Genomic DNA, 17,933 nt, shown 5'->3' with positions numbered 1-17,933 from the left:
AAACCTTTTGCGTGTGAGTTGATAACACAAATTCAATTTTAAACCATAAACGGATCAAAAGCATTTGGTAAAACCCAAATTATACACATTCAACAATCATGTCATTTTACATTGTTTTCAGTGGAAGTGTTGCAATACTTTTTTCCAGGTATATATATATAAACAACGACTTTTATGTCAGGAATACCCACTAATCATCCGATCCCCGTATGACATCTTGAAGAAAATACTTTATCATGATTTCAAGTATATTTCCCAGAGCAGTTGGTGTAATTTAACAATTTTTTCAATCAGGATTTGTAATGATCATTGAGAGAGGAAGTGATACTACTTCGTTTATCTATTGTAATCGGTCTTTTCCGGAAAATGATTCTTTTTATACAATGATGTCAAGTACTTAATCCTATATGAATTATGTGAATAAAAGACTTGTTTCATTCTATTCAACCTCATTATTAACATTATTATTACCGTAAGTAAACGGTTGTACTGAGGAAGACACAATAAAAAGAAATAAGAAATGAACGATCAAATTGGAGAAGAGAAGGATTCTTTTTTGGAAAGAGGTAAACATATAAATGGTAATAATAAAATGTTGAAAATACAGAAAATAGACAAACAAAACAGTCATTGATTTAGTTTTTAGCTATTAATTATTTTAACTTTGAAATGTTTGACTAATTATTTATTATTGGACATTCAATTAAGAAACCCCAATTAAACAGTAATCCTGTCTTTGAAATAGACAAAAATTGTAAAAACGCGGACAAGGACCAAGGCCACTGGTAAAATTAAAACATTATTAAAATTAATGATAACTGATAAATGCTGTAAAGAATATTTTATTTATATAAAGTCACAGAGTAAGCTAATTTGACGCTGCGCTCATGTTGTTGCCATGTTGAGGTATTTGACCGTTATGACATATATATGCTGCACAAATGATCACAGATATCAATCAAATGTCGTAATAACAATCTTTTATTCTAGAAAAGTATAGGTTTTTTTACGAGTCATGGTTTTTGTTAAACTGTTCATCTGGTATAATTTTTTAGTTGTTGTTAAAATGCTATTAATAAAAAGAGTCATTTCAGACAATTGAATATTTTGAATATGTAACCAAAGTCAAAAATAGTTAACATTGTATGAAAATACCAAATATTATACACTTCCCTCTTGTATTGCAGCAACCGGAAAAAATCCTTTTGAATCTGATCAATCATTTCAAAATTAGGACTTTTTTCGTTATCTATAGCTTAAGCAACGTGTATGGGTTTGGCTATACTTAAGGGATTTTGTTTTATAAGCACTTAAACTTTTGTGTTCTATTGTATTCAAATATGTTGGATTCTATGATTATCATAGAGATATTGGTTGTCTAAAAGCTGATCTGGTGTCGTAAAATTTGTATAGGTAATGGTATTACTAACACAAAGTAGATATCCCTGTAAGTAATTTGTTATTGCCTATGGTATCACCAGTCGGGTAGCAAGTGCTTATGGACCGGTTTAACAATTATTCTTTTATTGAGTTCTGTTGGCATAAACATTTAAATATTATTTAAAAAACAGGAATATCTCTTAGCTTGGCTCTGATTTCTTTTTGTGTTTTGCTTTTTTAATATAAAGTAATTCAAGATTTTCATACTAAGTATTATGTTTTGGATCTTTTAATATCTAGGCCTCAATTATCACCTTACATATTTTGATTATCGAAATGGATATCTTGTGTAGTAAAATTAGTATCCCTTTTGTTATAGTATTCTGTAAATTTGTCTTAATACGCTACAACACAACGGATAGTTGGACAGGGGGAAATATTAATACTTTGACGATACAGCATTTCTTTTCAGACTATGTCAAATACTCATTCACAATACTACATTTACAATTTAAGCATAGGAGCTTTCTTCTTATTGCTTATTTTTTCGATACCTTAGATGACACAGGAAACGGATCTATAGTTAATGAAATATTTTTAAAAAGTATAGTTAGAACCCTTTCAACAAAATTGTCTTCATCTTTCAATGTTTACTGCATATTATATGAAAATTGCTGTAAAATAAAAATGTTAAATAGTTAACCTTTGATGGACTTGTATATATTTATATCACTTTTGGTAATATAACTCTTTGCTCATTAATGTATTACACATCTCACATTTTTCATTAGCTAAGTGTTTATGTATTGACATGGACTTGCAACGTATGCTTCTAACGTTTTTCATTTGTAAATCATAGATTAATAAATAAAAAAAAAAAAAATAAGGTTACAACTCATAATCATTCCAGGTTTACTTAGATGTTTTCTTCGGAGTTTCGTTTGGTCTTATTGTTCCAGACGAATTCAAAGAATTATGCATCCATGACTATTGTTATTTTGTTGACTAAGCATACCTAATGATAGTCAAAACAGAAATCATTTGCACGTACCATTTTGTTCTTTATTTTTGTCGGTAAATGATCAGTCTCTTTACTTTGACAATATAACGGTCATTCGGTCAATGAAGTAAAAATCTTTTAAAAAAGGTATTTATGTGTATATTTTTAATTCAGCTAAATACACAGAAAAATATAGTTCGATAGAGAGTGAAAGAAAAAACTGTAGACAGGAGTCTGATCACGAGGAAGACCATACTTCGAGTTTAAAGAACAAAACAACTCACTGTCCATTCGAGGTATTACATGAAATACAACATAGTCGAAATGAATAAAAGTTGTTCACTTATGCAATTAATTTATATTACAATTTTCTGTTTTATCCCCCGTGTGTTATAATTGTCTCTTTATAAGAACGAACCACCGTTACCTTAGATGAAAAATAACTTGATTTTGTCTGTATTATTTGCTCATATACACCTCTTGATATGTTTAATAAAGTTACGAAAGAAAATGGGGAATATGTCAAAAAGACAACAACCCGGACCAAAGTGCAGATAACAGTATTTATCATTCATGATTTTCAAATATGAGTTTGAGAGTTTCTAATAAAGGTTAAACCAGAAAAGCAAATTGGAAGCACAATAATTATGAAGTGCGTTTTTCAATCAGAATTAAAAATCTATTCTTCGAAAACAGATACCTTAAGACCAAATAAGGTAAAAAAAAAAGAATTATGCCTTCGTTTTTACGCCTATATTTAACATTTTGAAAGTCAATCTTATTTATGTGCAGAGCTTAATTTAGCCAACTATTTATAATTTTACAATATAAAGTGTATTGCAGGAAGTATTCAGTAAATCGTGTTGTTCGAGTTGAAAGTGATCAATATCATTCATTAAATCATTGGATATTATACAATGACTCCGGATTTAAAGTACATGTGCAAGGCTCTTCGCAACTATCCCTCATTCACAAATATATGAGGTTTATATCAGTAAATATTAACTAGTCTAATATATATTTAGGACTACAATCCAGAAATTCAAAACTCAGGAACAGAACAATCACAAGTAAAGACAGTTGAATGGCTACAGGGAAACATAGAAACACGATATATAGAAAATCAAGGTTTCCAACACGTTTTCATGTTTGATTCATCAAACAAAACCTCCTCAACACTGAAACTTAGGTATTTTATTCAAATAGTAGGCAATTATGTCAGATGTGCATGTTTATTCTGCAAGTAAGTAATTAATCAAGCATCCAATGCTTTATAACAAAAGGTAACATATTCCGTCTCAAAAGTATTAAAACGTTATCGATCCGACTACAGTTAACGAAGGAGACATATCAAGGTGGCACGGTAGTATTTTCTGGCCCATAAGGGATAATGATAGCCTTTTTAGAATTTTCACCACTTTCTTACACTGCAAAAAATTCTACATTCACAGTTAATTGAATTACTTTCATTTTACTATTCAGAAATGAATTTGAATATGTATCATGACCGTTTACTTTTTTGCTATTTTTAAAAACCTAAGGCCACTAGTACTTTTAGGTCTTTTATGGTGCAGTGGATACAAAATTTTAAAAAAATCTCAAAAATTCATTTTCATCTGTATGTAAAATTATTTCATATTTTTATAGACCTGATTCATCCCTCAGTTTGGGAAAGTATGTTCAGTTGATACTGTATTTTTTGTCCAATCACACTGTTTCGATACATTTACCTAAGTAGGGTACACAAAAAAAAGCAACCTAAATTCTGGAATGCAAATACTACAGTGCCACCTCAAACGACACACGAAGGAAGGTGTACAACAAAAAAACAGAAAAACACATAGACATGGAATACAAGCAACACGGATGATGTTTGATGATCAAAAGGGAATTATATCTAGTTACGTATCAACTATGCATTGGTCCACTTCAATTATTATTACTCGAACAATAGCATGATAGGAAAGAGACTCAAGCATAGTAAACTTATACATTACGAAAGCAATGTACTATTTAGCCGTGGCGTTGTCAGTTTATTTTCGATTTATGAGTTTGGTTGTCCCTCTGGTATCTTTCGTCCCTCCTTTGTCATCAGAGACTGAGACTGCGGTCGTTTAAAGCAACATATTTGTGTTAATGACCGCACACTTTTCCGATGTCGCTCTTAATCGCCCTTTTGCCTAATTGAGCTGGAGCAGTTTTTGTGTTGCTAAACATGCAAGCGCATCAGTGGAAACACTCAAAAATGCCTTAAGATTGGAAAATGTGTTTGTTTCTACTTTGAATTAGACAATAGGTGAAATTTGCTATTAATCCTCGTTTAAAAATCTATCTTTATCACTTGATACAAACAGGAGATAAAGATAAAATCTAAATCACATAGAAAATGTCTCAATAATTTATATATGACTTTTCAGAGTATACCGATTGATATATATACATTGCAATAGACTTGAGTTTTATTAAAACGTCAACACCATATTTACATTACAATTGAGTAGACCTCAATACTTATCAATTATCTTTAAAAAAATAAATGATTTCTTTTGCAGAAATTCTGACCAACTTCTTGATATAAACGACGAAGATGTTACATTGATGTCTCATAATGAAGTCTCAGAACTCGTAGAAAAAATACCTTCAAATGGAAATACAACGCTGGTATGTCTATTTTCATTTTTTAATAATTATATATACGTTATATGAAAATTAATCTGTGTGTTTGTAAATTTGTATCTGATTGAATATTTGAATTTTGAGGTATGATTACCGTTTGAACAATTATGGATACTTGTGTTGTAAATACGCCTAGTTATTTTCCAAAAGATTAACGATGTGAAATTTCAATTAAAAAAATATTTTAAAAACCATATATGATCCTCCATGGGCGTAGTTGCACATATTTTTTTCACAAATATTTTTTTTTTGTGAAAAAAAAAAATGAAGAACGTTATCTTTAGATGAAAGCCGGTGAAGTTGTCAATATTCTTTAATTATCGAATGCCATGTGTACACTAGTCTCTCGTCCTCAATGAAAGTAATATTGGATAGAATTGAATGTCTTTTTACGATTTGACATTATATAGAAACTATAAACTAGAACTTTGGTTCAGATCATTTCGCTTATATCAACAAAAACTTGAATGAACATCAACTGAGGCACATTAGGTTTTTAATTAGTTGATGTTAGTTTTCAACTAGCTTTCCACTTTGTCTTCACTCGGCTTGCCAATGTTGGACATTATGTGCAGGATGTATAAATACGCAGCCACGTCTGATCAGAATGGGGACATTAAATCCGATGCCTGGTTGTCGAGAGAATGCAACTCTTTGAGGAGTTCGCAGTGGGTCTACTGAAAGGCAAAATTTCTGCTCCTATCCAATAATCCCTCATTTTCCAATGCATGTCATTTTTAAATTTCCAGACCTTCGTCCTGGACGACACCTATTACAGGACCTAGCGCCAAGTTAAATTTCAACGGTCCTGAACTTGCATAAATATTTGTCACTGGATGTAAAAAAACAATCAATCAACTGGCTTCCAGTAATTTTAAGTTCTCTCAAATCTGCGTGTAATGGCCACAATTATTCAAAATTACTAACCAGGTAGGGATTGGCGTGTAATGGCCACAATTATTCAAAATTCCTAAGCAGGTAGGGATTTTACAGTAGAGGATATATAGAAATACGAATTTCTTGAATTTTGTTAGGCATTGACTATGTCTGTATGTGTTTGTGTGGCTAGGTGGAAGGTTTAAGATTCAAAAGATTGATGGTTGATGTCTAGCCAAAAGGATAGTTCTATTATATAGTAGTATCAGTGTTGACATGCCTATTTTTTTTAAGAAGGATCGTCAATATGTACTATTAATTAAGTTAAACGTATATATCAATCAGAACGGAATAGATATGATAATACCAAACAGGTAGTACTGCTAAATTAAAGGGATACGCTTATCTACGCATATAACAATGCATATTGTAAATAATTTGTATGTTATGGATTGCACTGCGTTATTTGATTCACCTGTCAGATGTTATGGTACATCATTTTATTCATAATTCTTCGAACTTTTCATCATGTATATTATAATTATCATAATTAAATAACCAGTAAATTTAACATTTTTGTACATAACATTTTGCAGCTTAAACGCTGAAATCCGTTTTCCGTCGGGGGGCTTCGCCCCCTGGACATGCTGGGGGCCTTAAGCAGCCCAGCCCCCTGCCGATTGGTGCCTACAGTTGACTAAATACCTAGCTACGCCCCTTTCCTCTGTATATACGTAAATTCTTTATCTCCATTATTGCTTAAGATGAATACTTGGAATACATATTATTAAATGCAATTTATATATATATATAATTAGATCTACTGGAGACGATCATCGAAGTCTGTTACAGATGTGAAGTTTTCTTTATTTGAAGCTAAAGGTAAGTTTAAACATAATGAACATTCATTTGAATTATCAAAACAAATTACAATACTTATGCACATAATATGTGTTTGTTTATGTACCATCAACAGATCTTAACAACGTCACAATTTTTTTCATGCACGAATGAGACATTTATGTATAAATTAGATTGAACAGAGAATTACCGGCGTTGAAGCCTCAAAATTTCATCCAAACGTTACAAAAATAAATATGAGGATATCGCATTTATCCCCCTTCATGCGAAAATACAGATTTACAAATGTGTATTCTGGTAAAACACACAATCGTTTACTTAAAACCAACCAGTTGTGGTGCAAGGCAATATGCATGTTGATTGTGCAGGTTCGATATTGTTTATCTATTCTTAGACTGAATCACTGCTTGTTAAAATTACTCTCTGGAATAACAATCTGAACCAAATACAGTGTTTCGTCATTATTCAAGTGATATATTTTGGGGGAATATCTCACGTATGCACTGATACATGTTTACTGCTTACCCTTCCGGAGCACCTGAGATCAACCCCAATTTTTGGAGGTGTTCGTGTTGCGTAGTCTTTAGTTTTCTATGTTGTGTGTTGTGTTCTATTGTTTGTCTCTTCTTTTTTTAAGCGTTGTCGGTTTATTTTTCGATCTATGAGTTTCGCTCTCCCTCTGGTATTGTTCGTCCCTCTGGTATCATTCGTCCCTCTTTGATACGACGGTTCCAAATCTCTCACTCAACAATGATCTTATGTGAGTCTGGTGGTTTAAGCTATTGCATATAGACATTTTGTTTTATATTGCCGGTCATTTTACATGTTTGACTTTCAAAATTCCAGCGTACTAGATGAAAATTACTGCGCGTAAATATCGAAATTGTAAAGGCAAATATCATTGATATGGTCATATTTATAAATTAAATGTAACTGTTAACAAAACTTTTTTTGAGTTTTAGAAAAACTAAGTCTAAGGAATATATTACCTTAGCTGTATTTGACAAAACTTTTAGGAATTTGGTTCCCATTGCTCTTCAACTTCGTACTTTAAGCTTTTTTAAATTTTGGATTCGAGCGTCACTGATGAGTCTTTTGCAGACGAAAATTTATCTGTGATGAGTTTATCCTTATGGAAATTAGCTTATTATATACATTATCTCAACTGTAAACGGAATTTAAATCAAATGAAGCATACGAAAAGAAAGATAAATAAACTCATCATAGATACCAGGATTAAAGTTTGTATTTACGCCTGACGCGCGTTTCGTCTACAAAAGACATACCAGTGACGCTCAAATAAAAAAAAGTTAAAAAGGTCAAGTAAAGTACGAAGTTGAATAGCATAAGTAATGGCAAATCATAACAGCGAGCAATGATTATTAGACTCATTGAATGTATCTTTCATTTTATTTTAATTTCAGAAACCTTTATGGTACATTTACATCATCATTCTACGAAACCGGACTCGACTACAATTCTTAAGCGCACGGTTGTTTGGAATAAATACGGGATGCTGAAATTTATGCAGCCCTTGGGAAAACAGAGTAACAGAATCGTTTTTAAAGAACTCGTATCCAAGATACCAAATAAAAAGCCGTGTGATTTTTTTAACAGTAGGTAAATAAAATAATACAGACTCGGATTTCTCTTGAACTGAATTTTAATGTGCGTATTGTTATGCGTTTTCTTTACTACATTGGTTAGAGGTATAGGGGGAGGGTTGAGATCTCACAAACATGTTTAACCCCGCCGCATTTTTGCGCCTGTCCCAAGTCAGGAGCCTCTGGCCTTTGTTAGTCTTGTATTATTTTAATTTTAGTTTCTTGTGTACAATTTGGAAATTAGTATGGCGTTCATTATCACTGGACTAGTATATATTTGTTTAGGGGCCAGCTGAAGGACGCCTCCGGGTGCGGGAATTTCTCGCTACATTGAAGACCTGTTGGTGACCCTCTGCTGTTGTTTTTTATTTGGTCGGGTTGTTGTCTCTTTGACACATTCCCCATTTCCATTCTCAATTTTAAATTTTATGAAATGTGCGCGTCAGTAACATAAGGATTTTCTTTTCACGTATTCATGTGGTTTCTAATAAATGCTTATTCATAGATACATATTAATTAACTGTACGAGTATACACATATGGCCCTATGGTACGCAACCATTTATGGCATAAAAATACATACATATTCCAGCATGACGACACACTAATTATGTCTAGGACGAATAAAACGAATAAAAAAATCACACGGATAAATACTGTTGTGTATGAACTTGTATTTAAAGTAAAAAAAATAAAATAAAAAAATACTGAACACTAATGAAAATTCAAATCGTGAAATACCTTATCAAATGGCAAAACCAAAAGCTCAAACACATCAAAGGAAGGAAAACAACTGTCATATTCTTGACTTTTGTAGTAAATATTGGATTCAATCTGCTTTAATAGCTGGCTTAACTTCTCAGTTGTATTACAATCGCATTAAATTCCATTCTATAGAAAACAATGTGTGAACAAAACAAGCATACATAATAGGTACAAATGTAAATTAAACAGCAATCAATAGTGTGTTATAATTCTAATCACTCTAAACACTTTCAATTATGACAACAACTAAAACAAAATGACAGATAGACATTCTATAGAAAAAACACATAAGCTCATGAGTTGGGAAATGAATATTACATGTGCAGGTGAATTTGGTATATTCCTGCTAAGGTGGAGAAATTGGTAATTTCAAAATCATAATCAAAATCGTCTTGGTTGTCATAGTTTATAGAAATGAGATGACCGCATATGTCAAATTCGAGGCATAAGTCTAAAATGAAGCGGAGTAAGCCATGTATGTTTCTTTAATTTCCAGTAATGACTTAGCCATCGGGGCTGTTAATATAAGGAGAGTGGAAACAGTCACGGCAGAGAATTTATTTCGGTATTATTGTTCTAATTGTTCTTACTCATGGTACTGGTCCCTCAATGCTTGCTTATAGTTTAAAACTTCCGGTGAATGGTTTTGTATGTATTTTACCGTTATTTAAAGTCATAAGAAACCTCAAATAAAAAAATATAATGCAAATGTTTTTTTATAACTCAATGGATAGTTTTCATTATAAAACTTATGTACATATACTTTTTTCTGAAGAACATTCTTTAGTTTATTCATATTTAGAAGAAGTTTACTTTATTTTAATTGCTTCCTTCCAGGAATTTCCCCCGACATATTTCCGTATGCAAAGTGACCTCAGTGTGACCAATCTCGTAAACATCCGGTGCTCACAATACGCCTGGATGTCCTTGAAAAAAAAGTAAAAACACAAAAATACTGAACTCCGAGGAAAATTCAAAAAGGAAAATCAAAAATCAAAAGGCAAAATCAAAAGTCCAAACACATGATCATCAAACGAATGGATAACAACTGTCATATTCCTGACTTGGTACAGGCATTTTCTAATGTAGAAAATGGTGGATTGAACCTGGTTTTATAGCTAGCTAAACCTCTCACTTGTATGACAGTCGCATCAAATTCCATTACATTGTCAACGATGCATGAACAAGACAAACATATTCAAAGAGTAAAAATGTCAAAAATAGGGGTACAACAATAGGGGTACAACAGTCAATATTGTGTTATCATCTTAATATCACTACACAAACAACAAATGTAACAAAGTAGCACAAAAAGGCATACATCAAATTTAACATTCTCATTTTGCTTTTCTTATACGGCTGAATTTATCTATGGAAAGTCTACCCATAAATGAAAGAAGGTTTTCATTACTGGTGTAAAATTGCGCGCTTGAAATTCGCACAGGTAGACATAAAAATAATTTTGTCGTATGACGGCATACATAAATGCAGACTCACGTAAAGTAGATATAACAAAAAACAGACTTACAGTAAAAATAATAAATAAAATAATGGTGTGGTTCAAAGTATGACGGGACACATAAGTACAGTTTCACGTCAAAATAAACTATTATCTGAATTTACATGTTTAACACGTGCTCAATTTCCATGCTTTTTTGTCGATTGTTGACAAACAGGTGACAATCGTTAAAGGGGCACTAGCTACGATATATATAAAAAAATAAAGTATGATTTTTTTTAGATCAATCATTAATCAAATTGGAATAATGAAATAATAATTTGCTTTTAGCAATCAATTTCATTTAATTTTGTTGAAATAAGCGATTAAACATAATTTTTGACTGATTCACTTGCAAGTGAAAACGTCATCATCATTCTAACCGGTATTCATGTGAACTTCAAGTTAACCCCTAGCTAGAGATTGACAACGCATGCATTGTACGTGTACAGGTTATTTAAAGAAAAAGAATGTCAACAATGAAAGTGAAACTACGGTAAACCATTTGATTACTAATTCGATGCACATAAAATCATTCTTATATGGTTAAAAAGAATGAGAAACATCTATTTTTAATCTATAAAATAAAATCAAACAGACCTATAAAAATACAATTGCACGTGTTGGTTTAATCTATTCGTATCTTTTTTTTTTGTTTACATCGCTTATATGGTCATCTGAGGTCAAATCGATAGTTAATTAGATGGCGTCTGGACTAAAATACACACGAAACGAACCTATATATAATCTACCCCATGCTCTGTAAACTGTTTATTTTAGACTTTTGATAGTTTGGATAAATGTTTTACATTGTTATAAACCAAATATGAGAATTTGAGTCAAATCGGTTACAATGAATTTGATAGCTAGTGCCCCTTTAAACTTCGGCTTCATAACACGAACTTTAAATACTTGCCATATTTTGACAAAACTGACTGATTGAAAAAAAATGACGATTATACGAAATTTACACGAAAAAAATGATAAATTCGTGCACAGAAGGCTAAATTTATGATGTTTGTATGCATTGATTCAAGAATTGGAAGAACCCTCGTTTCTTATGACTTTAAGAGGTATTATTATTTGTATTCCATGTTCCTTTATTGGTTTTAAGTTGGTCTTGATGTCTACATGTCTTTTGTTTAATTCAATAACTGGGTTGATTTTTAAAAACAGATTACCCCATCAACTTTTATGTTATGCATTAATTCATATAATTGCAATAAATGTTAAAAACAAATTAGTAACTTTAGGATAAAAATTAGCTGTTGTTTTAATTCTGACGACAATATCAGTTCATTGCTGTCGGTCGAAGAGGTAGGAGACTGAAATTGTAATCACTCGTTGATTTGCCGTATATGAATATCTATGTCACATGTCACCATGAATTTTAAAATTTGTTGCCGCATCAATCTTGTCCTCTTTATTGTGACATCGCCACCAGTAGGATATAACACTTATGTTAACTTCCTACTTCTTTGGTGACATTCGAGTTGAAGTTTGACATCTATAGTTTTATGTTTAGTGTCTTGTTTACTCTTTTATTTCTTCGGTATTTTTTTTCCTCTTTTTTTATTTTAAATCATGCACCAACTGTGAACAATTCAAACTGACGTAACTTATATGAAATAGAACTATGTCATAATTCATTTTAAATCATGTTTATTTTTATGTCCTGAAATCGGAATGGTGAATATCTTTTTTCAATTATTCTAGGTCATTTTCTGGAGGAAAGAATACTTGAAGAAAATGGAACGTCTCCTTGTTATATATATAGACGGCGCTATTCAACAATTTCTCAAAATGGAGAAAAACAATATCTACACGTTACAGATGCCGGCGACCTTATCCTTGTACATGTAATTATGTATTAGTGTAACTAGTCCTTGAATTAAGTTTTTCATTATAAAGTACCGATTTATGTTCCAATTATTTATGTTATATATATCAGGTGCTATTTTTCTGGTTTGAAGACCCTTTGGTTTCGTTTAACGCTGAATAAAAACATACAAGTAATAAGATTTGTGATATGGTCCGTACACGTAACAATTATAACAAATTCCTCCATCTTTTCGACGTTGAAATATCTTAATCAATTGCCGAATAAGATGAATTACTGAAGACACCTTGAGCAGTGTAGGTTGAAAAATTAGTATATATTTGCCTCTCAGCAGCCAATAATAGTAGTAAGATGCCCAAATTTTAATATTATTTTTTCTCAAATTCTTCTTCTTCTTATGCCTTTCTGCAGCCATTGTATACAAAAATTTAATCAACGTGTGGTTCGTTTGATCTCAATTCGTCATTGGTTAAAATCCGAATATGACGTCAAATTTTCTTGTATTCCTCAGAATTTCCTATTGTGACGGCATGAAAAAGGCGACCATGCCTGATGACGTCACATAGAAAGAACACATCTTTTGAAGATCATTCAAAAAGAAGGAATGAGTTTGCCTGCATATTGTTAGAAAATCATTAGAGAAACAGATTCCACCACCAAATTTCGTGTAATACGATATTTATCTACTCTCGACAATTAATTTTTTAATTTTGAAAAATCTCGGCAAGCCTCTCGTTTTAAATTTGAAAATTTAACTGTTTCGAGTGGATAAATATCGTATCACACTCGATGCAGTGGTAGAATCTGCATATAACAGACTTATAATGTCTAATGAATATATGAAGGGTGTAAATTCATGGATTAGATTACTTTTTTTCATGATTAAAACTAGTCTATAATAGCCTACTCCTTTCCATCATTCATGTGCACTTGTTTGACAGGTATGCACTTTTTAAACAGTCAACTACAATGAATGGTATATTTCACAGAAATACCGGACTTATCGTTAAACATGTTTTTGAAAGGACAATAATATAAGTATAAGTTATGAAATTTTCAATATCATCTTACTGCGTTTCAGAGTCTTGCGATTTCAATCTTAAATCTGTCAACAATAGAGGCGGATTTAGCCCCCCCCCCCCCCTTTATGGAGCGGCGTCTTATTTGGTTAATCCAGTTTTTTTTTACTGGTCCCACCACAAATTGTTTTTTTTTCAAAATCCTTGATCCGCATCTCAATAAGGCAAAAAAAAATAAACAAATTCTTAGATAGTCAAACAATTAAAACATCATTCAGACAGTCAGTAAAATACTACATACATAATATCTTTTCAGAAATCAGGCAAATTATCAAACTTCGAATTCAAACTCATCTGGCCAGCTCAATTCTCTGCATTTTTTGTTTTGAATGAGATACCAACAGATCGTTGTATGAAACTGGAAGGAGACGAAGGTAAATTTGTATGTGTAAACTACAAATCAGATATTGACAGAATTGGGGATGACTTTAGATTTGATTTACAGAGGTGTAATCACAAACGTACCCATAATTGGTGTGTGATTATCTGAAACTGTAAATACACATTATGATATATTACCGATATTATTACGTATTGCCGTTGGCCGTAAATTCAATGTCATATTACCAATTCCTGTTGGAACAAATATTCTGTACCATTCATTCCGTTAGGAACATGTACTGTAATATGTATTCTGTTGAAATAATATTCCAGAATAGTTCTTCCTTTTGGAACTTATACTATGAAGGAACTTCTATTCCATGACAGGACAATTAACCTATGAATTGTTAAATGTATATATTGTAGCTTATACTCGTAAAGATGTTTATTTAAATATGTGTAAATGCTACACCAAATGTTTTTATAATATGAGCCAAATGTAACAAAAGTTATAGTATTTGTTGCGATTTTTGGTAATGTTTTCTGACAGTAGTTTGTTGGGGGACATCAGTTCTGTCTTTATTAAGATGTAGATTATTATACCGACAAACATACAGGTTGGCAGATAACTATTATACTCATGATTTATATTATATGTTGCAAGCACTGATAATGAGTTATACTCGAACTTGACAAATCGTTTTCGGAAACTATTAAAATTATGTCTAGCATTTGAAATATATCTAATTAGATGTATACTTTTGAGATGTATTTGAATTTTTCCTAAAACTTCCAATGATGAACAAGAAAATTGGCATAACATAGAATATCACCTCTCTTCTAATAGTTCTTTTTTAGCTCACCTGGCCCGAAGGGCCAAGTGAGCTTTTCCCATCACTTGGTGTCCGTCGTTGTCGTCCGTCGTCCGTCGTCGTTAACTTTTACAAAAATCTTCTCCTCTGAAACTACTGGGCCTAATTAATCCAAACTTGGCCACAATCATATTTGGGATATTCAGTTTAAAAAATGTGTGGCGTGACCCGGTCAACCAACCAAGATGGCCGACATGGCTAAAAATAGAACATAGGGGTAAAATGCAGTTTTTGGCTTATAACTCAAAAACCAAAGCATTTAAAGCAAATCTGACAGCGGTAAAATTGTTTATCAGGTCAAGATCTATCTGCCCTCAAATTTTCAGATGAATCGGACAACCCGTTGTTGGGTTGCTGCCCCTGAATTGCTAATTTTAAGGAAATTTTGCTGTTCTTGGTTATTATCTTGAATATTATTATAGATAGAGATAAACTGCAAACAGCAATAATGTTCAGCAAAGTAAGATTTACAAATAAGTCAGCATGACCAAAATGGTCAGTTGACCCCTGAAGGAGTTATTGCCCTTTATAGTCAATTTTTAACCATTTTTTCGTAAATCTTCGTAATCTTTTACAAAAATACTCTTCTCTGAAACTACTGGGCAAAATTAAACTAAACTTGACCACAGTCATCATTGGGGTAACTTGTTTAAAAAATGTGTGACGTGACCTGGCCAATCAACCAAAATGGCTGCCACGGCTAATAATAGAACATAGGGGTAAAATGCAGTTTTTGGCTTATAACTCAAAAATCGAAGCATTAAAAGAAAATCTGACAGGGTTTAATTGTTTATCAGGTCAAGATCTATCTGCCCTGATGTTTTCACATGGTTCGGATAACCCGTTGTTAGGTTACTGTCCTGAATTGGTAATTTTAAGGAAATTTGGCCGTTTTTTGTTATTATCTTGAATATTATTATAGATAGAGATAAACTGTATACAGCAATAACGTTCAGCAAAATAAGATCTACAAATAAGTTTTACATGACCAAAATAGTCAATTGACCCCTTAAGGAGTTATTGCCCTTTATAGTTAATTTTTAACATTTTTCATAAATTTTTGTTAATTTTTAGAAAATATTTTCCACTGTAATTACTGGGCCAAGTTCATTATAGATAGAGATAATTGTAGCAACAAGAATGTTCAGTAAAGTAAGATCTACAAACACATCACTATCACCAAAACACAATTATGTCATGAATTTATCCGTGTCCATTGTTTAATATGCACAAGACCAAGGCGAGCGACACAGGCTCTTTAGAGCCTCTAGTTTTTTGTAATAATACTCCTCCTGCGTCCATAAATTCTGCTAGTGGACTATTAGCCCCCGCTGTTATCAACAGCCCAGTGGCCAGTACTTCGAATATGGCATGAATAACGATAGTAGTGTTATTAAATCGTGATTTTACAAGATTTTCGAACTTTTTATGAGTTCAGGAATATATCTATGTTATGAAAAGCTATAATGTATTGCTCGGTTTGGATTTTAAGTTTTGACATGTTTGCGCTTTATATTTTGCACTGTTTGGGATATTAGTGTTTATTTAAAATTTGCCATTTCGTACCCAACATTTACCAAGTCATACCCACGATATTATTCATTTCGTTCCTTATGGGCCAAATGTATCTACCAATTGTTACACGATGATGACTGCTGTGCCCAATTTTATTTATTATGTCTGTTTAGTTCATTGTAAATATAACGGAATTTGATGAGACTTTCATCAAAGTGAGAGGTTTAGCGCTATAAAACAGGTTTTATCCACCATTATCTATATTTGAAAATGTCTGTACCAAGTCAGGAATATGACAGTTCTTGTCCATTCGTTTTTTATGTGTTTTGTCATTTGATTTTGCCATGTGATTATGGACTTTCCGATTAGATTTTCCTCTGAGTTAAGTATTTTTGTGATTTTACTTTTTTCGTACCTTATGAACTTAATACACACGTGAACCATTTCATATCATATTTATGAGAAAAAAAAATCATGATATTTTAATGTTTTTGAAATTTTCATATATATTAAATATGCATATAGACGTAAACATTGCAAAGATATTCTTTGTTTGCCATGTTGGCATTATATAATTGTTATTATTAGTGATGTCTGTTTATATTGTTTTGTATATGCATACCTGTCCAATGGTTAAATTAAATGAATATTAGATGTGTCTGTTTTCTGTTTATACATAATTAACCCGAATAATTCAGTCGTTATATTCCGCTGATCTACGAAGGCTACATTAACGCCTGAACGTCTTCCTCGATCAAGACCGTCAACCGGAATTTTCACACCGCTTTGCAATATGGGAATTTTGATTTAAAGTGGCAGCTAAAGAAGGAGGAGTTCCGGATGTTAATTGATGTTAAATGATGTAAACTGATGTTAATTGATGTTAATTAATTATTATCGGATTTGTGTTAATTGAACACACGTGTTTGGTAAGACAATTACAAGAGAGTTGCGCAGACTCATTATCCTGATCGCCGCTGATTGGCTCTCTCTCACAGAGAGCAGGCGACGCGGCCAATGATTAGAAGGAGTTCAAGCCCTCGTGTTGGAGAAAATCGGACCCGGAAAGGGCTTGAATTATTCGAGTTAATACATAATTGAGTATTTCATTGTATAATAAGGTCATGTGGAGTATTCGTCTATGAAACAGTTTTCACCGAGACATGTATCAAATATGAATATTTCATAGATACGAAATAGTAAGCATGCAAACCTTCCATGAGGTACGAAATGGTAAACCTATATATATATGATTTATATATGTTGCAAGCATTAATAATGAACTATACATGAAATACATGAAAAATCGTTTCGGAAACTATTAATATTATGTCTTTTATCTGAAATACATCTAACTAAGTGTATACTTTTGATATTTATTTAAGTTTTTGCTGAAACCTCTCATGATTAGCATGAAAAATTGGTACAACAGAGAATATCACCTCTCTTCTAATAGCTCATTGTTTTGTAATTATATACTACTGCTTGGTCCATAAATTCTGCTGGTGGAATATTAACCTCTGCAGAGGCGGATTTAGGGGGGCAGGGGGCCCGGCCCCCCCCCTTTTTTTGGGAAAAAATTTGGTTGCTTATATAGGGAATCACTGAAGCGTGACTGGAGCGGGCCCCCTCTTAGGTCAGTCACTG

General features: G+C 32.2%; 1 protein-coding gene across 1 annotated transcript; it reads left to right on the top strand.

The window, feature by feature from the left end:
* The first annotated feature begins 432 nt into the window (after positions 1 to 432).
* LOC139516651 (uncharacterized) lies at positions 433 to 16,944 on the top strand. Its single transcript, XM_071306868.1, has 8 exons — positions 433 to 566; positions 2,555 to 2,676; positions 3,406 to 3,569; positions 4,933 to 5,041; positions 6,751 to 6,814; positions 8,218 to 8,409; positions 12,376 to 12,518; positions 13,835 to 16,944. The coding sequence occupies exons 1-8, from the start codon at positions 521 to 523 to the stop codon at positions 14,066 to 14,068; spliced, it is 1,074 nt and encodes a 357-aa protein (XP_071162969.1). The 5' UTR covers positions 433 to 520; the 3' UTR covers positions 14,069 to 16,944.
* The last annotated feature ends 989 nt before the right edge of the window (positions 16,945 to 17,933 follow it).

The sequence above is a fragment of the Mytilus edulis genome, chromosome 3 (assembly GCF_963676685.1).
Source record: "Mytilus edulis chromosome 3, xbMytEdul2.2, whole genome shotgun sequence".
Classification (NCBI taxonomy): domain Eukaryota; kingdom Metazoa; phylum Mollusca; class Bivalvia; order Mytilida; family Mytilidae; genus Mytilus; species Mytilus edulis.
This window is presented reverse-complemented; position numbering and strand designations above follow the sequence as displayed.